At 41.6% G+C, this 19,227-nt stretch overlaps 1 protein-coding gene and 1 long non-coding RNA gene across 3 annotated transcripts in view; one reads left to right on the forward strand and one right to left on the reverse strand.

Moving 5' to 3' along the window:
- Positions 1–10,859: 10,859 nt before the first annotated feature.
- Positions 10,860–12,157, reverse strand: LOC311030670. Its single transcript, XR_014599008.1, has 2 exons — positions 11,560–12,157; positions 10,860–11,415 (listed from the first exon to the last, which is right to left on the reverse strand). It is a non-coding gene; the product is annotated as an uncharacterized lncRNA (long non-coding RNA).
- Positions 12,158–14,449: 2,292 nt separating this feature from the next.
- smg1 (SMG1 nonsense mediated mRNA decay associated PI3K related kinase) overlaps positions 14,450–19,227 on the forward strand; it is a 117,600-nt gene continuing 112,822 nt past the window's right edge. For both annotated transcript variants that reach the window (XM_084036205.1, XM_084036206.1), the window contains exons 1-3: positions 14,450–14,672; positions 16,560–16,708; positions 18,962–19,117. In XM_084036205.1, the coding sequence (XP_083892331.1) occupies positions 14,596–14,672; positions 16,560–16,708; positions 18,962–19,117 (382 nt within the window). In that variant the 5' untranslated portion in view covers positions 14,450–14,595. The remainder of the gene's footprint in view (positions 14,673–16,559; positions 16,709–18,961; positions 19,118–19,227) is intronic.

Here is a 19,227-nt window from a genome sequence, read left to right on the forward strand (position 1 = left end):
TGATAGACTGGCGACATGTCCAGGGTGTACCCTGCCTTCGCCCAATGACAGCTGGGATCGGCTCCAGCCCCCCCGCGACCCTGAATACAGGATAAGTGGTAGACGATGGATGGATGCATGGATGGATGGGTTAAGGCCTCAACACGTGGGTAAACGGTTGGGTTAACTTTGTAACAACTGGTTAACGTTCAGTGTTGGGCAAGTTACTTCAAAAGCGTAATGCATTATTTATTACTTTTTACTGTCATTTCAAGTAATTAGTTACATTACAATATTACTATCTTTGAATTGTAAGGCATTACACTACTTTTACATTACTTTGCATTACTTATGCATTACGCCAAAATAAAAGGAAATATGGATTTTTTGTTCTCAATAGATCTTCTTGTGTTCAATGCAGCTCATTACACAGCAGGATGTGATGTTTTTCGCTTCAAAATAAAAGAACGAAGAACGGAAAATGACTCGTATTCGTTATTCGTTTTAAAAACGGAAAACAGAAACGGGAAACGACTCCTTAACTGATATTAGCTATTGTGTTCATGAATCGGATTCGGGGATGAAATAACAGTGCCATTTTTCATTCCAGATTTGCCGTACGTCTTTTTTAATGACCTTGAAGGCGCTGTGTTATGCTGCGAAATTACCTGAAAGCCTACCTGAGACATTTAGGGGGAGCTCTAAATAAACGCTCTGACAGCGTCTGACGCTCGAGTTTTGAAGTAAACCTACTGGTTTAAACTCGCAGCAAAAGCGTAATGACGCGGACATAAAAGCGGTTCAAAACCGACGGGGAGAATCGGAGCCTCCGCCTCCTCGCCACCGCCCCTCAGCTGTTGATCCTCGGTGTGCCGGGTCGGCTGCGCTCTGACCGACCGGGAGCCGCTCCGTGAGTCGGTGTCCAGCTCACGGAGCCTGCTAACAACAGCGCTTAATTAACATAGTGTAGAGTTACACGGACCGGCTTTCACACTTTTCCAAAAGTGGAGCGTATGCCCATCTCGCGATTGCGAATGTAGAGTCAATTGATTTCGGGTTTAAAATGCATTGTAACGCGCGTTACTGTGATTTGTACCGAGTAAAATATTACCAGGGTTTTTTTTGTAATGCCTTACATTACCACGTTACAGCAAAACGTAATGCATTACAGTAATGCATTACTTTTGTAACGCATTACTCCCAACACTGTTAACGTTGTGGAACGGTTGGGTTAACGTTGTGAAATGGTTAGGTTGATGTTGTAACACATGGTTAACGTTGTGAAATGGTTAGGTTAACTTTGTAACATGTGGGCAACATTGTGAAACAGTTGGGTTAACGTTGTGAAATGGTTAGGTTAATGTTGTAACATCTGGTTAACGGTGTGAATTGGTTGGGTTAACTTTGTAACAACTGGTTAATGTTGTGAAACGATTGGGTTAACGTTGTGAAACGGTTGGGTTAACTTTGTAACACGTGGGTAACGTTGTGAAACGGTTGGGTTAACTTTGTAACAACTGGTTAACGTTGTGAAACGAGTGGGTTAATGTTGAGAAACGGTTGGGTTAACTTTGTGAGAACTGGTTAACATTGTGAAACGATTGGGTTAACGTTGGGAAACAGTTGGGTTAACATTGTAGCAACTGGTTAACGTTGTGAAACTGTTGGGTTAACTTTGTAACAACTGGCTAATGTTGTGAAACGGTTAGTTGACGTCATCATGTCATAAGAACACACTGGACAATGTTTACAGTAACATGCATGGTGCATACAGGGCTGCACCCGGCCTGCATGGATCCACATCTCTTTGTTCCTGAATCCAACCTGCAGACAAAGACTGAGACAAACCAATCCTGTCATTAAACATGTCTAACTCTGGACCCCAGAGACTGAGAGCACCCTGCAGGACTGCTTTGCTGGGACAGACTGGGATGTGTTTGAAGCTGCAGACACTCTCTACACACACACAAACACACACACACACACACACACACAGCTCTGCTGCATGCATCAGGACATCTGGGAGAAGTTGGACGTTGGAACTGTGAATCAGATCTTAGAACAGCACACAGTGGAACACAAGGCCCTTCATAACATCCATGTACAACATCCAGATCTGGCCTTCTCTCACAGGGAAGCAGCACAGCTGTTGGTCCAAGCAGGCCGGCTGGTGCAACCGTCACTAAGAGCAAGCAAAGGTCACACAGCCAGTCACAACTCTTCTCCGTCCAGGCGCCGCAATGGTGGAATGAGCTCCCGCCGATGTGAGGACCGCAGAGTTGCTCCCCATCTTCTGGTGGAAAAGGGGTACTCAAGACCCTGTTGTTCAGAGTTCACCTGGACTCTGCTTAGCCTCCTCCCTCTACTACTAAATAAATAAATAAATACATAAACATAGTACTCACATTTCTGTATTGTAATCCAGCTACAGGTTAACTGCTTGAAACTTGTTAGTGTGAAATCCTGACTGTACTCATAGATATGTATACTGATATACTGTTGCACTTATTTTAAGACCCACCGTAGGGACATGAATCCGGGCAATTGAGCTTTAATATTTCTTTTAACTTTGTAACTGACAGCAGGTTAAACAGTTAATTATTAATATCTCTACTGCAAACTGTACTGTTTGTATCAGGAAAACACAAAGTTGTTTGTTTTTATGTTATTGTTAGAACTGTAATGGATCCACAACATAGTCTAGAAGTGTAGTCCTCAATCCCCCCTCTCTCAATGAGACCAGGATCCACAACATGGTCTAGAAGTGTGGTCCTCAACCCCCCTCTCTCAATGAGAGACCAGGATCCACAACATGGTCTAGAAGTGTGGTCCTCAACCCCCCCTCTCTCAATTAGAAACCAGGATCCACAAAAAAAAATGTATATGAAATATTTGCGTCATGCATTATTTGTTTTTTTCTGAACATATTTCATTTGATTATGGCGGTGAAGGTTGTCATGTGTAGAAGCGCCTGGACTTCTCTGTGTGTCTTATCAAGAGTTGTGCTCTGGTTATTCTTGATGCTTCTCACCTGGACACAAGGTGAATTTTCTTTTTCAACTATGGAAACAAATGTTTTGCGATGACATAAAAGAATAACAATCCATCATAAATCTTTTTCTTATCCTTCTTTGAGGGAAACAGCAACATATACTGTATATTCCGTGGAAATAATATTGAAATAAAGTACTGTGGTGGCTTCAGGTCATATTTGGTGTTAATGAGGCCACCAGGTTTAGGTCAGAGAGGTAGTTTGTATTTTCATGTATAGATGTTTGCATTTTGTTTGTAAGATTCTTTTAGAAAGTCCTTATTAAAAATGGAACCAACTTATATTCACTTTCATCTTTCTTGAATTAGTTATTTTTCTTTGTTTGTTGGAGGCTTTTGAAAGGAGCAGAGATGAAGCCTTGTCACAACAACACACTCCTGTAAAGGTTGGGAGGAGGAGGACACACAGCAGAGGATGTATCGTCACGTGCTGGCCACAAGAGGAGAGGATTCAGTGGAGGGAACGTCTAAGAAATTTGAGCCAATGATTGAATGAAGGAACTATAAACATCAACTGAACTCAAATGATAGTCTCATTTTAAAGCTAGTTTGGGAATGTCAGCCTTAGACCTCCTTATGGGCATCACCACAATGAGGAAGTGACATCACGGCTCACTGCCTCTCCTCCTCTGTTTGTTCTATATCTTCCAGGCGAGGACAACGCTGCTGCCTCTCTCTCTCTCTCTCTCTCTCTCTCTCTCTCTCTCTCTCTCTCTCTCTCTCTCTCTACAAAGATGTGTTCTATTTATAGACTCTTACCCGCCTGTTCAGCCTCCCACACCCTCCAGCACAAAGAGATACACCCACAGACACACAAAGCACCCATGGATGGCATGGATGCAGGCAACACAGGCAGGGTGTGAACATGTCAAGTGCAAAGCTAATAAATGGCGGTGGTGCTGAACACACTGTAGCATTAATAATGCAGGGTTCCTCGTGGAGAGGGAGGAACACTCCCTGTAGTGGGGGAGGGGGCTTCCACTGCTTAGTTTAGCAGCTTCTATAGTGGAGCATGACAATCAGCCGTCCATTTTTCTTTATTATACTTGATGGTGCGTGTGTTTGTATTGATCACATGCAAAAAAAATTTATATTATTATTTTAATTTTATTTATTATATTATTCATTAACTCAGTGACGGCTGCATGGTGGTGTAATGTGTAGCACTGTCGCCTCACAATGATTCCCAGTTCGGGTTCAGGTTCCTTCTGTGTGGAGTTTGCATGTTCTCCCCGTGTAAGCATGGGATGGACCTGTCTGTCTCTACATGTCAGCCCTGTGATAGACTGGTTACCTGTCTGTCTCTACATGTCAGCCCTGTGATAGACTGGTTACCTGTCTGTCACATGTTGTGATGGTGTGTGGTTGTGGAGTAATAATCTATTCTAATCTTTTAATTCTAATCTTTTTTGGGGTAACAAGTTAACTCACACATTTGAAATCATTTTCACAAAACTACATTCATATCAGTTTTGCAGGATTAGAAGGCATCACGACTCTAAGTGGCTTTGTGGTGGCTTCCACATTCCACATTATGTGTGTCCATTTATATGATTGACAATAACTAAGTGTGATCACAAACCTTCATTCATCACAAATATCAGCTCTAAAGCATCACCTGACAGAGGTTTTGAAGAGAATCCGAATGTCCCGTTGAAATTATGTGACGATGAAGGTACACCAAGAACACAAACAGATGAACAAATGTCGCTTGTATCAGAGCACACACTGCAGTGGATATGACTCAGCCACTAGCGTTGCCATAGAAACACTGCATCTTTGCAATCAGTCTCTTAGTAACTGTGCGGTTGCCGAGGCAGGAATCTGTGTGTGTGTGTGTGTGTGTGCGTGCGTGCGTGTCTGTGTGTATGTGTGTGTGTGTGTGATGACACTCAGCCATGGAAGTGGCTATCTCCTTCATTGAGTGGATAACAACAATGAGTAATAATTATGAACATATCCTGTAAAGCCTGTCAAGATTCAATAATCTATCACTCTGTATTCATTGATTTGAAAATAGTCATGAGAAAGAGCCAACCTGACATATCATCATCATCATCATCATCATCATCATCATCGTCACCATCATCTACATTATCATCACCGTCACCATCATCATCATCATCATCTTCTTCTTCATCATCATCATCACCACCATCATCATCATCATTTTTATCATCATCATCACCAACATCATCATCATCATCCCCATTTTCATCATCATCATCATCACCACCATCATCATCATCATCATCATCATCACCACCACCATCACCATCATCATCATCATCGTCACCATCATCGTCATCATCTTCATCTTCATTATCATCACAGTCGTCACCACCATCATCATCATCATCCCCATTTATATCATCATCATCATCATCACCACCACCATCACCATCATCATCATCATCATCATCATCACCACCATCATCATCATCATCTTATCATCATCATCGTCATCATCATCATCTTCATTATCATCACCGTCACCTCCATCATCATCATCATCATCATCATCATCTTCTTCTTCATCATCATCACCATCATCGTCATCATCATCATCACCGTCACCACCATCATCATCATCATCATCTTCTTCTTCATCATCATCATAATCATCACCACCATCATCATCATCATTTTTATCATATTCATCACCACCATCACCATCATCGTCATCATCCCCATTTTCATCATCATCACCATCATCATCATCATCATCATCATCATCATCATCATTATCATTTAATTTAATTTCGTTTATTTGATAGGGACAATGCAGGTTAACATAGTAACATTTCCACTCATTACAAACAAGTTAATGTGACTGATGTTCTGCATACAGAGATTATAGCTGATGCTAGTTTCCAACTCCCGTCCCTAGTTAGGCTTTTAATAGAAGAAAGAAGGTAATAAGAAAGACATCAAAATTACATAACAACAGATTAAAATGTACAATACATCTAAAATCATAACAAGTCATGACCCATTTAAAAATGCATACAGCTCTGATTTTGTTTAAGCCAGACTTTAACATTTGTATAAAAAGTTTTAATGTCTTGGGTTAGTTTTAATTCGGTCAGTAGTACATTCCACATCTGGGAACCCTTTATGGAAAAGGCTGATTGCCCAAAGGAGGTCTTACGATGTGAGATTTTACAGTTACCACTTGCCGTACCCCTGGTGATCCTATCACTATTTTGTCTGCTGAAAAGACTGCACAGCACATTTGGTGCCAAGTTCTGCAAACACTTAAAAACCAGTTTGACAGACGAAAATTTTAGGAAATTATCAAAACCAAGCAATTAATATTGCTTCAAAATGTGACAGTGATGCCACTTTATAGCTTTCTTAGCCATTATTTTTAAGGTTTGGTTATACAAAGATGCAATTAACTTAATTGTAGTTGGAGAGGCCTGACTCCACACTGTAACACAATACGACATATGAGAAAAAATCATGGAATGCATATAAAGCTGAGCTGCTTTGATTGGTATATGATGTCTAATTAGTTTGAAGCAATTTAAATTGTTTTTTATTGTTTTTGACATCTTTTTGACATGTTTGTCAAACTTAAGTCTGGAATCCAGAACTACACCCACCACCACCAGCATCATAATCATCATCAATCATCACCATCATGACCATCACCACCACCATCATCATCATCATCATCATCATCATCATCATCATCATCATCATCATCATCATCATCATCATCACCACCATCACCACCACCATCATCATCACCACAACCATCATCATCATCACCACCACCATCATCACCATTATCTTAAGTATCATCACGTTGTCATGTGTTGTCAGCAGCACCGCTAATTCCTGTATATATATACAGTATAAAATGTATATATATATATATATATATATATATATATACACACCAGTACATTTAACATTAATTTAATGTGTGGTTTATGTATTTTGATGTTGATTCAGCATTCAATTTGATAATTATTTATGTATTATTAAGTATTTACATGTAAAGTGTCGGCTCTCAAAAATCCTCTATAGGGTGAAACGAGAGTGTGATGTGTCATCTGTTGCATTTTAAACATCAAATGTTAATCAAACTAAGAAATAAACAAAGTACACACTTATTATGAGCCTGTCACTGTGAAAGAGCAAATAGAGACAGCAGGTTAATCTGCAGTTCCTTCCCCCAGAAATCCTCCTCTCCCCCAGAAATCCTCCTCTCCCTCCCCCTGCTCCCATTCTCTCCTCTGCTGGCTAATAATGCCTCTGTTCAAGCCCGAGCATACAGGCCTCTGATGGGGCCGGCAACTCCAGGCCGCCGTGCGTAAGCCATGATGTCAATACATCCAAGTACACAGGGCTCGGGGGGGGGGGGCAAAAGGGAGGGAGCAAAAAGGAGGGAGCATGAGGGAGACAGATCCTGGTTATCAATTATTAACAAATGAATGTTCTGTTCTGTTGTCTTGTGATTTAGGAGTGCAGTTTAGTTTGAATGGGATTCAGAATTGAAGTTCTTCGTGAAGTGGTTATTAATGTATTTACTGGTGAGATGCCTCTGTGACACCGATGGGACAGTTAGTGATGTTTGTGAAGTGATCATCTTTCAGGATATCATACATGTGGCTATGTCTGTCTCTACATGTCAGCCCTGTGATAGACTGGTTACCTGTCTGTCTCTACATGTCGGCCCTGTGATAGACTGGTTACCTGTCTGTCTCTATATGTCGGCTGTGTGATAGACTGGTTACCTGTCTGTCTCTACATGTCGGCCCTGTGATAGACTGGTTACCTGTCTGTCTCTACATGTCGGCCCTGTGATAGGCTGGTTACCTGTCTGTCTCTACATGTCGGCCGTGTGATAGACTGGTTACCTGTCTGTCTCTACATGTCGGCCCTGTGATAGACTGGTTACCTGTCTGTCTCTACATGTTGGCCCTGTGATAGACTGGTTACCTGTCTGTCTCTACATGTCGGCCCTGTGATAGACTGGTTACCTGTCTGTCTCTACATGTCGGCCCTGTGATAGACTAGTTACCTGTCTGTCTCTACATGTCGGCCCTGTGATAGTCTGGTTACCTGTCTGTACTTACACTTTACATTTAGAGCATTTAGCAGACACTTTTGTCCAAAGCAACTTACAATATGTACATTTGTCGAAAGAAAGAAACCACAACATATCATTGCCGATAAAGTAAGAGCAAAAAAATAGAACAAGTGTTAGGTCCTCGTCTGAGTTAAGTAGTAGCTGTTCAGCAAACATACCTTAAGAACAACAGTGCTATGATCAAAGTGCTATAGGTAAGTTACATAGAAGTGCTTTTTTTGTGGGGGGTGGGGGGTGTTGTTAGTGGATCATGCTATTCAGAGTCGAGGTGAAGTCTGAAAAGGTGAGTCTTGAGCCTTTTTCGGAAGATGGCAAGTGACTCTGCTGTCCTGACATTGGTCGGGAGTTTGTTCCACCACTGAGGCGCCAGAACAGAGGAGAGTCTGAACTTTGCTGAGCGAAATTTTTTTGATTTCAGCGATGGTGGTACCAGCTGGCCAGCTGAAGTAGAGGAGCGAAGTGCTGTTTCGGGGCGTGTGGTTTGACCAGTGTTTGAAGGTAGATGGGTGTAGTTCCATTGATGGCCTTGAAGGCCAGTGCCATCGTCTTGAATTGGATGCGGGCTGCAACAGGGAGCCAGTGGAGGTCACTGAGGAGGGGGGTGACATGGGAGAATTTGGGTAGATTGAAGACATACTTTTGATTTTAATCTTCCAAACTCATTAAAATACTATACAAATTATCGGTATCGGAGCAGTATCGTCGATACCAGCCTGAATTTGACTTAGTATCGTATCAGAAAGGAAATGGTCTCGCACATCACTAAGATGCAGATAGGGGTGATGACTCCACCCACATTCTTTTCCCAAGATCAAGGCCTACTCAAATGCATTACCTGGTGGTGGAAACAGTGCAACACTTCAAGGACAAAGGCTGTGGTCGAATAGTCAACAAAATTAGGTCCTAACGCCTTTTCCTTGACCTCGGGGGAACGTCACGGGGTTAAGGAAAGGTGATAGGAGAACTCATCAGGATTTAGGAAAAGACGACTGTGGTGCTCAGAGAATCCGACCAGACTTTCACTAAACTACATCATTATAATGCTTTTGATGATTGACAGCTGATGATCGGCACTGATGATTGACGTACGTCTCCGCTGGAGAAACGAACGTCTACAAAAAATGCGTCGTCCACTTCTCCCCATGTTGTTGGTTTTATAAGCAGCTGGTTCACTGACCAGCTTCAGGTCCAGCAGCTCCTCCTTCCTGTTTGACAGTTTGCTGTATTTACATTTTATTTGTGGTTTTAGTTTCATTTCTGGCAAACATTTGTAAAATGATTGAAATAAATAAAAATATCATTAAATTATTATGGGCTGCACGGTGGTGTAGTGGGTAGCACTCTCGCCTCACAGCAAGAGGGTCCCGGGTTCGATTCCCGGGTCGGCCCGGGTTCCTTCTGTGTGGAGTTTGCATGTTCTCCCCGTGTAAGCGTGGGTTCTCTCCGGGTTCTCTGGCTTCCTCCCACAGTCCAAAGACATGCAGGATGGGGATAGGTTAATTGATGACTCTAGGTGTGAATGTGAGTGCGAATGGTTGTCTGTCTCTACATGTTGGCCCTGTGATAGACTGGCGACCTGTCCAGGGCGTACCCTGCCTTCGCCCAATGACAGCTGGGATCGGCTCCAGCCCCCCCGTGACCCTAAAATACAGGATAAGCGGTAGAAGATGGATGGATGGATTAAATTATTATCACTGTCCACACACATTTATCAACACAATTCCAATTACTATATGTCTGGATGAAAGTCATTGTTAAATATGTAAATGCGCATATTGTTTGTTTTCATGAACGGCCGAGGTGTGCGGCACTTTAAATGTTGCTCTCGCAAAGAATTGTGGGTCGGCGTGATCTCCTTTCCTTTCGTATAGGAAGGTCTGTTGCATGCTATACTAAAGGAGATCTGAAAGGAAACATTGGAGCTCCTTTCCTTAGCATTTAGAGAATTCGAACGGCTCTTATCATGGCGACCACTTGTTTACTTCCTGGTCACTTCTTAAGTAAGGAAACTTCCTAAGCAAAATATACTATTACACCGCATGCAGCCAAAATCTTGAACATGGCAGCCTACATACTTATTACACAGGCAAAGTTGTAATATGAAAATGTGTAATATGATTGCATTCATGTAAGCAAAGATTCAATACAAATGTGGGAAGTTAGCTTATTAAAATTCAGTCATAGCATATTTAAAAAAAACGGGTCTCTTGTAGAAACAGGACATTTTAATCAAGTGAATCGTATTTAATACATTATCAAATGGTAAATGGTTCTCATTTATATAGCACTTTTATCGAAAGTGCTTTACAGTGTTGACTGACATTCACTCATTCATACACACATTCACACACTGATGGCGGAGTCAACCACGCAGCTCGTCAGGAGCAATCTTGCTCAGGGATGCCAGACACTCAGCTAGGAGGAGTCAGGGATCGAACCAGCAATCTTGCGGTTACCAACCCGCTCTACCTCCTGAGCTCATGCCCCCGGTCCCCCCTTATCAGGAAGAGTTGTGTAATGTAATAAATAGCCATTTCTAATAAGTCATTTTTTTTTTTTTTATAAATGTTGAAACTATGGTATTGTCTTTGTTACTATATTAGTCTACTATCCTGATTGATAATGCTATCTTGTAACATTTTACCAGACCATTTTCCTTGAGGTCATTGACATATTATAGAAATAATGACAAGGTTTGCACATTCGGTTATACCAAACTCAGGAGGCCTCTCATTCACATTTTTATTTCAACAGAAAATATAGATAAACTACAATAAAGAAAAACAAATCAATAAAAGATCATATTTACAGAACATAAACAGTAAATTCACTGGAGGAGAATTGTATCCACGATCACTTACATTAAAAGTGCATTATTAGGAAAAGATGTCTTCATGTCCAGTATGAACAGAAGGAGAGATTACAGTATGACAAATCTGTTTATATGGGCACCTGAGTATTTTTTCAAGAAACTATTGTTTTTTAAGAAAACTTAAAACAAATGGTCGAACTGGCACTACACAAAGGGCACAAATACTTTTAGGTTTCTTCTGTCTCACATCGCCCCACAGAAAATGTAAAAGTTTTGGAACTGAATAAGAAGAGGAACGGTTGAACAAAGTGATGGGTTTCTTCCTCGTCCCTGCCTTAATTCGGAGTTGAGCTCTTTCAATGCTGCCTCCTGCTCTTCACTGTCCATTCCAATCACCATGGGGAGGGAAGGCCTGCAGTCAGCATCATGTTGCTGCCTCAATTGTGTCCTTCAGGAAAACATAATCTTCCTTGAAGAAAAAAGAAACAAGTGTCACTAGCCTACTACTACTGAGGAGTTTTCAGTGATGACAATAACTACTCAACTAGTCATCAGAACTATTTTATCTGGCTATACATCAAACCTCCAGCATTAAATACATAAGAATACATACCAGGTTCCAAGGTCCCAGTTTGTTTTGCGTTTCGTGTTCAGAACTGTCTGGAAATAATACAGACTGTTGTCTGTAATGTCAAGTCATTTCAGGGAATAATGAATGTATTAGTGCAATAGGTCAGTCATGGGCTACAACTTGTATAATGATGGAGAGTACAAATAAATGGGGAAGTGGCAATCAAATTGTCACACTGGGCATCTCCCGATCTGCGGGCTGCAGTCAGGGCCTTCTCGTGGATGAGGTTGGGCTCCCTCTAGTGGTGATAGAAATTACTGAAATGACTCCTAGATGTCTTTGCTTCCTGGTGCCACAGGTTTCACATGAACACATAGAAAGAGATGTTTTTTTTAATACTAAAGCTAACTGTATTGTTTTTTTGCATGTTTTGTTTTCTTTGTGAAGCGCATATATTTCAAACAGTTTAAACTGCTTTTGGTTGGGGTTTTTACCACTACGACAAGTGAGTCTGTACATTTATTATAGCAACATGTTATTTCACTTGCTGCAATTAACCCTCATGCCCTCCTCAAATTTACTACGCACTCGACACCCTCATGGCGAAAAAAGCCACGCACTTACAAACTGCTAGAAAATCATCATACATCAATATTTTTTTCTACTTTTTTTTTCATAAATCTCTTCAACAACTTAATTCCACCTTGCTCAAAACTACCAAACATTCATCATTTTTCATTGACTTCCATTCAAACCACATTTTTTAATCTCACTGGTATTGCAGTATAAAACCATGCATTCTGGTATGTTAGCTTTTCATTATGAACAAAAGTAGTAATATTTGACATTTTTACTGTATTTCACCATATTCAACCATTTTCCCATTGTAGGCCGATGCATGAAATTCTTGTATTTTTGCCAGTTATATTATGGAGCCGTGTAACTACCAAGGGACCCCAATAGTTTTTTTTTATCTGTGTGTGTGTGTGTGTGTGTGTGTGTGAATATGTCTTCATGCCTTTGCTCTACTCAAAAACAAAAAACAACTGTTAGTGTGTTTATGCACCTGGCTGCTTTCACAGCCAAAGATAAACATGTAACTTGGCTGAGGGATCATTTCATTAGTGAGCAGAGAAGGAGAAAGACCTTAAGCAAAAATGAGGAGTCATTATAGTGCAGAAGAGGCTTTAGAAATGGTCATGCAACCTTTATCTGCCAGCGAGTTGCAGGACTCATCTGAAGAAGACACAAGCTTGGAGGGGAGTCTTACAATGCTCACTGGAATCAAGACTCCACAATGTGGCATCCTCTTTTCACCTTTCCTTCATTCAGATGACACTGAGCACACTGGGGACACTAACAGTGAGGATATCACATCGTGGATTCTTGATACGGCATATCACGTGGGCCCTGGCTTCATCCTGGGTGCCTAAATGTAGCGCGGCATCTCTACATGAGATGGAGACCAGACAGAGACCCGTTCTTCAATGTCCACTTACTGTTAGTGTCCTCAGTGTCCTCTGCACTTTTGGAGCATGTCAGGATGAAAGAAAGGTGAAAAGAGGATGCCACATCGTGGAGTCTTCATTCCAGTGAGCATTGTAAGACTCCCCCTCCAAGCTTGCGTCTTCTTTAGATGAGTCCTGCAGCTCGCTGGCAGATAAAAGTTGCATGACCATTTCTAAAGCCTCTTCTGCACTATAATGCCTCCTCATTTTTGCTCGAGGTCTTTCTCCTTCTCTGCTCACTAATGAAATGATCCCTCAGCCAAACCCTAGCGGTGGACGTAAGGGGGGTCCGCAAGGACGTAAGGGGTCCGTAAGCCCCCTTGCGTTGTGTCAACGCAGAAGCATAACTTGGGCTTAAGTGCAACCTACGGCGACTTGAACTGACTCAGGTTCACAGCCGCCCCCCTGACTGTGGACACAGGCTATTTAACATGCTGGAGACAATTGATGGCTCCCGATTGGTGGGTTCCCGAACAGCATGCAGGCAGTAGGCTTCAGTGTCGGCTCCAGGAGGACCAATGCTTGACTGGGAAAACACAGCTGGCAGAATCAAAACACAACACACACTAATTAATCCCCTTAACGGTAGCCAGTGGTGGCCGTAACAGTTGAATATGGTGCAATACAGTAAAAATGTCAAATATCACTACTTTTGTTCATAATGAAAAGCTAACATACCAGAATGCATGGTTTTATACTGCAATGCCAGTGAGATTAAAAAAATGTGGTTTGAATGGTCAATGGGGCGTTTTTCGCCACAAGGGTGTCCAGAGGGAGTATCTGTACTACAGAAAAAATACTAATGCAATCAAATCAATTTTGTTGCTAATCTTTGACATATCCAAGCCTCTAATTCCCACCAAAGCCCCATCCACCTCCTATTTATTATATGGAAAATAACTCATTTTTTGGGTTAAAATTCTGAAAATGATCGAATGTTTGATAGTTTTGAGCAAGGTGGAAGTTGTTGAAGAGATTTTGAAAAAAAAAGTAGAAAAAAATATTGATGTATGATGATTTTATAGCAGTTTGTAAGTGCGTGGCTTTTTTCGCCACGAGGGTGTCGAGTGTATGCAAAATGTGTCAATAGAGTATAAAAGACATGTGAAATAAAAAATCATTGGATTTCAAAAATATAACTAAAAAGAAAAGTTCATGCCACAAGCTGTAACACAGCCAAAATGATCACCAAATCAAAAACACAAATCAGGGGAAAATGGCCAAAAATGCCCGAGGAGGGCATGAGGGTTAAAAATAAATACATCCCAACTTGAATACATATTAGCATGTGCCACTTCAACCACTGTATATACATTTCGAATATTCGGGTCTTCCCCTGACTGATAACGTTTGGTATCGCCCATCCCTACTGTTAACTCCAGTAGATGGCAGTAATGTACCTTCAAGGAGGACAACTGCCGTAAAAAATGAACTAAGAAGAAGAAGCACTACCACAAGCTAGCCATAACGACAAGTTGCTAACTGCTTTGACAAACAAAATAGTGAAGAGTAACCCCGAGGAGCGACACGGTTACCGCGGCCAGCGGGTCATGCAGCTCTCTAAAAGGTAATGAGCCGTAAAGCCTCGGGGTCTCGGCTCAGCGGCGCCCACAGACTGCAGCCACACTGGAATGACTGGCAGCCCAGGTTGGTGCCCTGCTCCCGGGGAAGCTGCTTCAAATACAGCGGGGACTCGTTGGGCCTGTGCTCTGTTAACTTGTGGCCAAATGCTATGTGTCTCTGGACTATAACATTACTTTCTCACTGTTGCCTAAATGTATTGTAAACCGTCATCTTGTCGTCGCTTGTCGACGCTGCTGAGTGTTGAGACCCGCGCTGACGTTAGCTCGTTTTGTTAAGCTAGCATTGATAAGTTCGACGCTGCTACTAACTCAATTAATGTTAGTTCATTGCAAGCGAGACTAGACACGTTGGTAAAAACGATAGTAACGCCACGTGAACCGCAATGATGAATCACCTGGGAGTTTGAAATAACCGCAAGGTGATATAAATGCTAATGAGCTGTGTTAGATTAGCTAGTTAGCATCACCAAGATACTATTGGCGCTGGCTAACGTTAGCCAGTTAGCTTAGGGGAGACGCCACCCTAGTTCAACGTTATCAACTCCCCAAATAACTTCCGAATGTAATTGTGTTTTAAAACGTTGTTATCGAAGATATGACAGTGTTGGTCCGCTAACTTCTTGAGCTGATATTCAATTACGACTGAGCCATTATTGCAGCACGAGAGTCCTGAGTTGGCATGACATGTGTTAACGTACCTCACGACGTGTGTGACATCAGGGGTAACATAGGAAGTGATTCCTGTTTAGTCGGCTAAGGGCCCCCAGTATCTCGACTCGGGTACACTTTATGACAGTTCGTTTATCAAAATGAATTCATCTTTCATCTTTTTGGTAACTCATGCGTAATACAAATAGCTTATGAGCCTTATGGTCCAGCATCTTTATGACCAAGTCTATTAGGCCTATTATACTTATATAAAGAGTAACTGCACACTTAAACAAGTCGAGCTGAAATGTAAATGCCTTTTAGATCACATATTTTACACCTATTTAACAGTAGCTGTATGTAACGATATATTTAACTCAACGGTGTATTTTTATGTAAAAAATGAATATTTATTTCCCCTGGAAATCAAAATATGCCACATGCTTACATCAGCTAGGACCAACCAATTTCAACCAATAATAGCATGACATCCATCCATCAATCAATCTGCGGTGCTGGCTCTGCACAGAGCTGGAGAACGTCATGTACTCATCTTTTCAACCACCAAGTCAAATTTCTCTCACCATACAGAAGTACATCACTTTGAGTTGTAAGCTAAATAATGACTACTTTTGATGATGCACAACAATGCATTGACATTCCTGTTGTTAAAGTCAGTATTTCATGCAACACTGGTTACTGGCTAAAGTAAGTGTGCTAATTCCAACATGTTCTCATGCTAATGTTATACTGGTTGCAGATAGTGGGTCTCATTCATGAAACGTGACGTACCGAATTTGTGGTTAAACTGTTCTCAGAGAAATTAATGTTTTAGGCATTCATCAAACGGCTATTAGCTCCAAACTTATTGTGGCACCTAACGAAATCGCCTCATGGCTCTGACTGCTCGTAGCGCTTGTGGAAATAAATATTGCTTTTCATTATCAGCAATTAAAGTTAAGGTTTTCAGTGCCCCGTTATGTTCTCAATATGCAGATGCCTTTTTAAAAAAACATATTTTAAACATGACAAAATATGAAAAAAATATAGTGCAGGCTTGGTCGGACATCACAACCATTTTGTTTGACTGCCCCCCTCTCATATTCATATTCAGTAGACTCACTATTGAATTGATTCTGAATCTAATCAAGAAGAATCAAACATCGATATTAAATTGCATCATTCTCAAAAATGACCACCCCTTTATGGCGTGGACTAAAATGTTCTTATAATCTCTGAAAGCCATACATGCAGTTGGTTCAGTTTTGTGTTTTCCATGTGTGTCTGTCTATGTACGTGGCAGAGTTGATAGTGTGTCATCCAGCCAGGACATAGTGAAGTCCAGAGAGCTTGGTTCAGCAGCGTTGTGTGACGTGTTGCCCTCCAGCTGCCCCGACCAGCCAGCGGTGCCCAGCGATGCCTACGCTCCTGCCGATCCACACCTGGAAGAGGGTGAGCCGCCTTCCAGTCTTACTCTTGTGTCGGCTCTCATAGCGGTTTCCTATCAAAGCGTATCTGCAGGTCACAAAGAGGAACGCTACACTGTTCACACACAATAACATGGATAGTTAGTATAATGAACAGAACGATGTTGGCAAAACAGGGCTCCAGAACAACTTTTTACATTGTTTTAATTTAGGTGCACCAGCACCTTTTGGCTCAGCAACCTATTATACCCTTTCTTTACAGTTTCCATATACACTGGTGATTTCTTAACACATTATGTAAATGAGTATTGAGACTGAAATAAAAGTATTTTTTTTTCATTATTTAAATCTCAACACAAACAAGAAATCCTAAAAACCTGAATTGCTTAAAAATAAACTTAACATGCTCTTATTTTGTGATATTAAGCAGTGTTGCACTTTATTATTCCTCACTGCTTTGGTTTGTGTCTGGCACTGAAACGCTGCAGGGAGGGCAGGGGGGCTGCTCAGCCCACCACGCAGCTGTAACAGGTACATGCCAAAGATTACAGATTGTTTCTTGCGTTTTCTTAACTTTTTACCTGGCGAACCAGAGATGTGTGTTATGGGAACACCACCTTTCTTCACAAAAAAAAACAATCTACATTTGTGTTGCTCAAGAAGGCTCAGGAAAGCTACAGTTTCAGTTTAAGGCTTATAGACTCTGCCTGATTTCTTTTTCCCACCAACATTCACCGAAAGAAGATACCGGGTTGGAGCCAATCATAGATGAAGGTCCACCCCTACTCTGCCTCTGATTGGCTCAGACTTGGTATTTCTTCTTCTCTGTATGCTGGGGAAAAACATTACGCTACACACGTAAACAGACCAGTGACATGTTAGACGCACCGCTAGTAGCACTTCACAGATTTTCGGACGCACTCTGGAGCCCTGCAAAGGTGAACATAGGGCTTGTGGGATAGTTTTTTTTTCTCTCTCTCTCATACCTTGCTGATGTTTCTCCGGGGCATATGACTGTATATATCGGGGGGAAACATCAGTGGGCTTTATGGAGCAGATGCACCATGTATTTATCAGCTGTCTAAACGGAGTAAGAGTGAAGAAAAGGCAGACAGATACACTAAAGGTATTCACTACACGTATCATTAATACTGGATGGATATAACCTATTGAGATTTGGTGGCAAAGCTCACATAGTCAGTGGAGGTCGTAGTGCTCTTTGCTGTTTTGTTGTTGTTTTTTTTCCAAAAGCAAAACAAACCAAACCTGACCTCTTGATTGTAAATTATCAACTTTCTAAGGCAACAAAAGGTGGAAACACTGAGTCTCTGTCTGAGCTCTGCTGCTTGTTACACTATAGACACTGACCTCTGATGGCGTCTGATGGTCACTACAACACATCAATACAGCGTCACAGAAAGAACAGCATCTGGATTTATGATGCCAGGATATAGCGCAATACTGTAATACCACCAAGCTTAGTATCCACACTTAATCAGTAGGATTGTAAACGATAAACCGATGCAACCGGATATTCGGTTCAACAAGTGAGAGATACGGCTGCATCGGTAGCAGCCTCCTCAATCGATACGAATTATCAATTAATTCCTAGAATCGGTTATAGAGTCATGGATCGGGTATCGCAAGACTTTGAAGCGGTTGGCGGCATTACACCAGCATCTCTAAAACAACGCGAGAGCTGAAGCTGCCGGCAAAACGCCGTAGCTGCCTAGCTGGTATGAGTGATTAACAAGGCACAACACGGAACATGGAGATGGTGGAGGTGGAGAGGCGGGCGCAGCACAGGTAGGCGGCTGCGACGCTGCCGTGTGACCGCAGGTACTCCACGACCGCACGTGAGAGACGGATGGCTTTGAATGTCAATCGCTTGTGTCTCAACTCACTTTCATAGAATTGGCTTCTTTCTTTTATAAAATATCTACAACAAGTATTAACCGTAGAATCAAATCGTATCGTTCTTACACTTCGAATCGAATCGGTCTGTAATAAAAGGATATCGTTTTTGAATCGAATCGTAACCTGTGTATCTAGATCAATATATATCATATCAAATAGTTTATCACAGAGAGATGTGCAACCCTGTTAATCAGAGATTGATCAGTCAGTCTCACCATTAAAAGTACAACTGTTCATGTAGTAACTTTGATTAAAACATGCATCAAACAAAGGTTATTCCTGTTTGCTTTGTGGTTTCTCCACATGCTTATGTCTTTCTATGTAATGCATCAGTTTAATCCAACATTTGTTTGTCATTCAGATGGATATGAAGCTGGTCAAGGTGTCTGTGATACTACACTTGGTTGGAAGTCGGTGGGGCAAGAGTTGAAGCCCAATGACGTGACAACGGATTTGACCCCTCCTTTTCAGCATGGAAATCGTGCTTTAGCTTCAAAGGACATGAGGAAATCGCAGGGTAAGCTCTCAAAAACATGCAGTGCTCCAGACTAACTTTTTACATTGGTCGCACTGGTGTGCCTAAGTTTTTTTTTTTTACATTTAGCTTCACCTAAAATTTTTCAATGT

The sequence above is a fragment of the Eutrigla gurnardus genome (genome assembly GCF_963514095.1).
Source record: "Eutrigla gurnardus genome assembly, chromosome: 20".
Classification (NCBI taxonomy): Eukaryota; Metazoa; Chordata; class Actinopteri; order Perciformes; family Triglidae; genus Eutrigla; species Eutrigla gurnardus.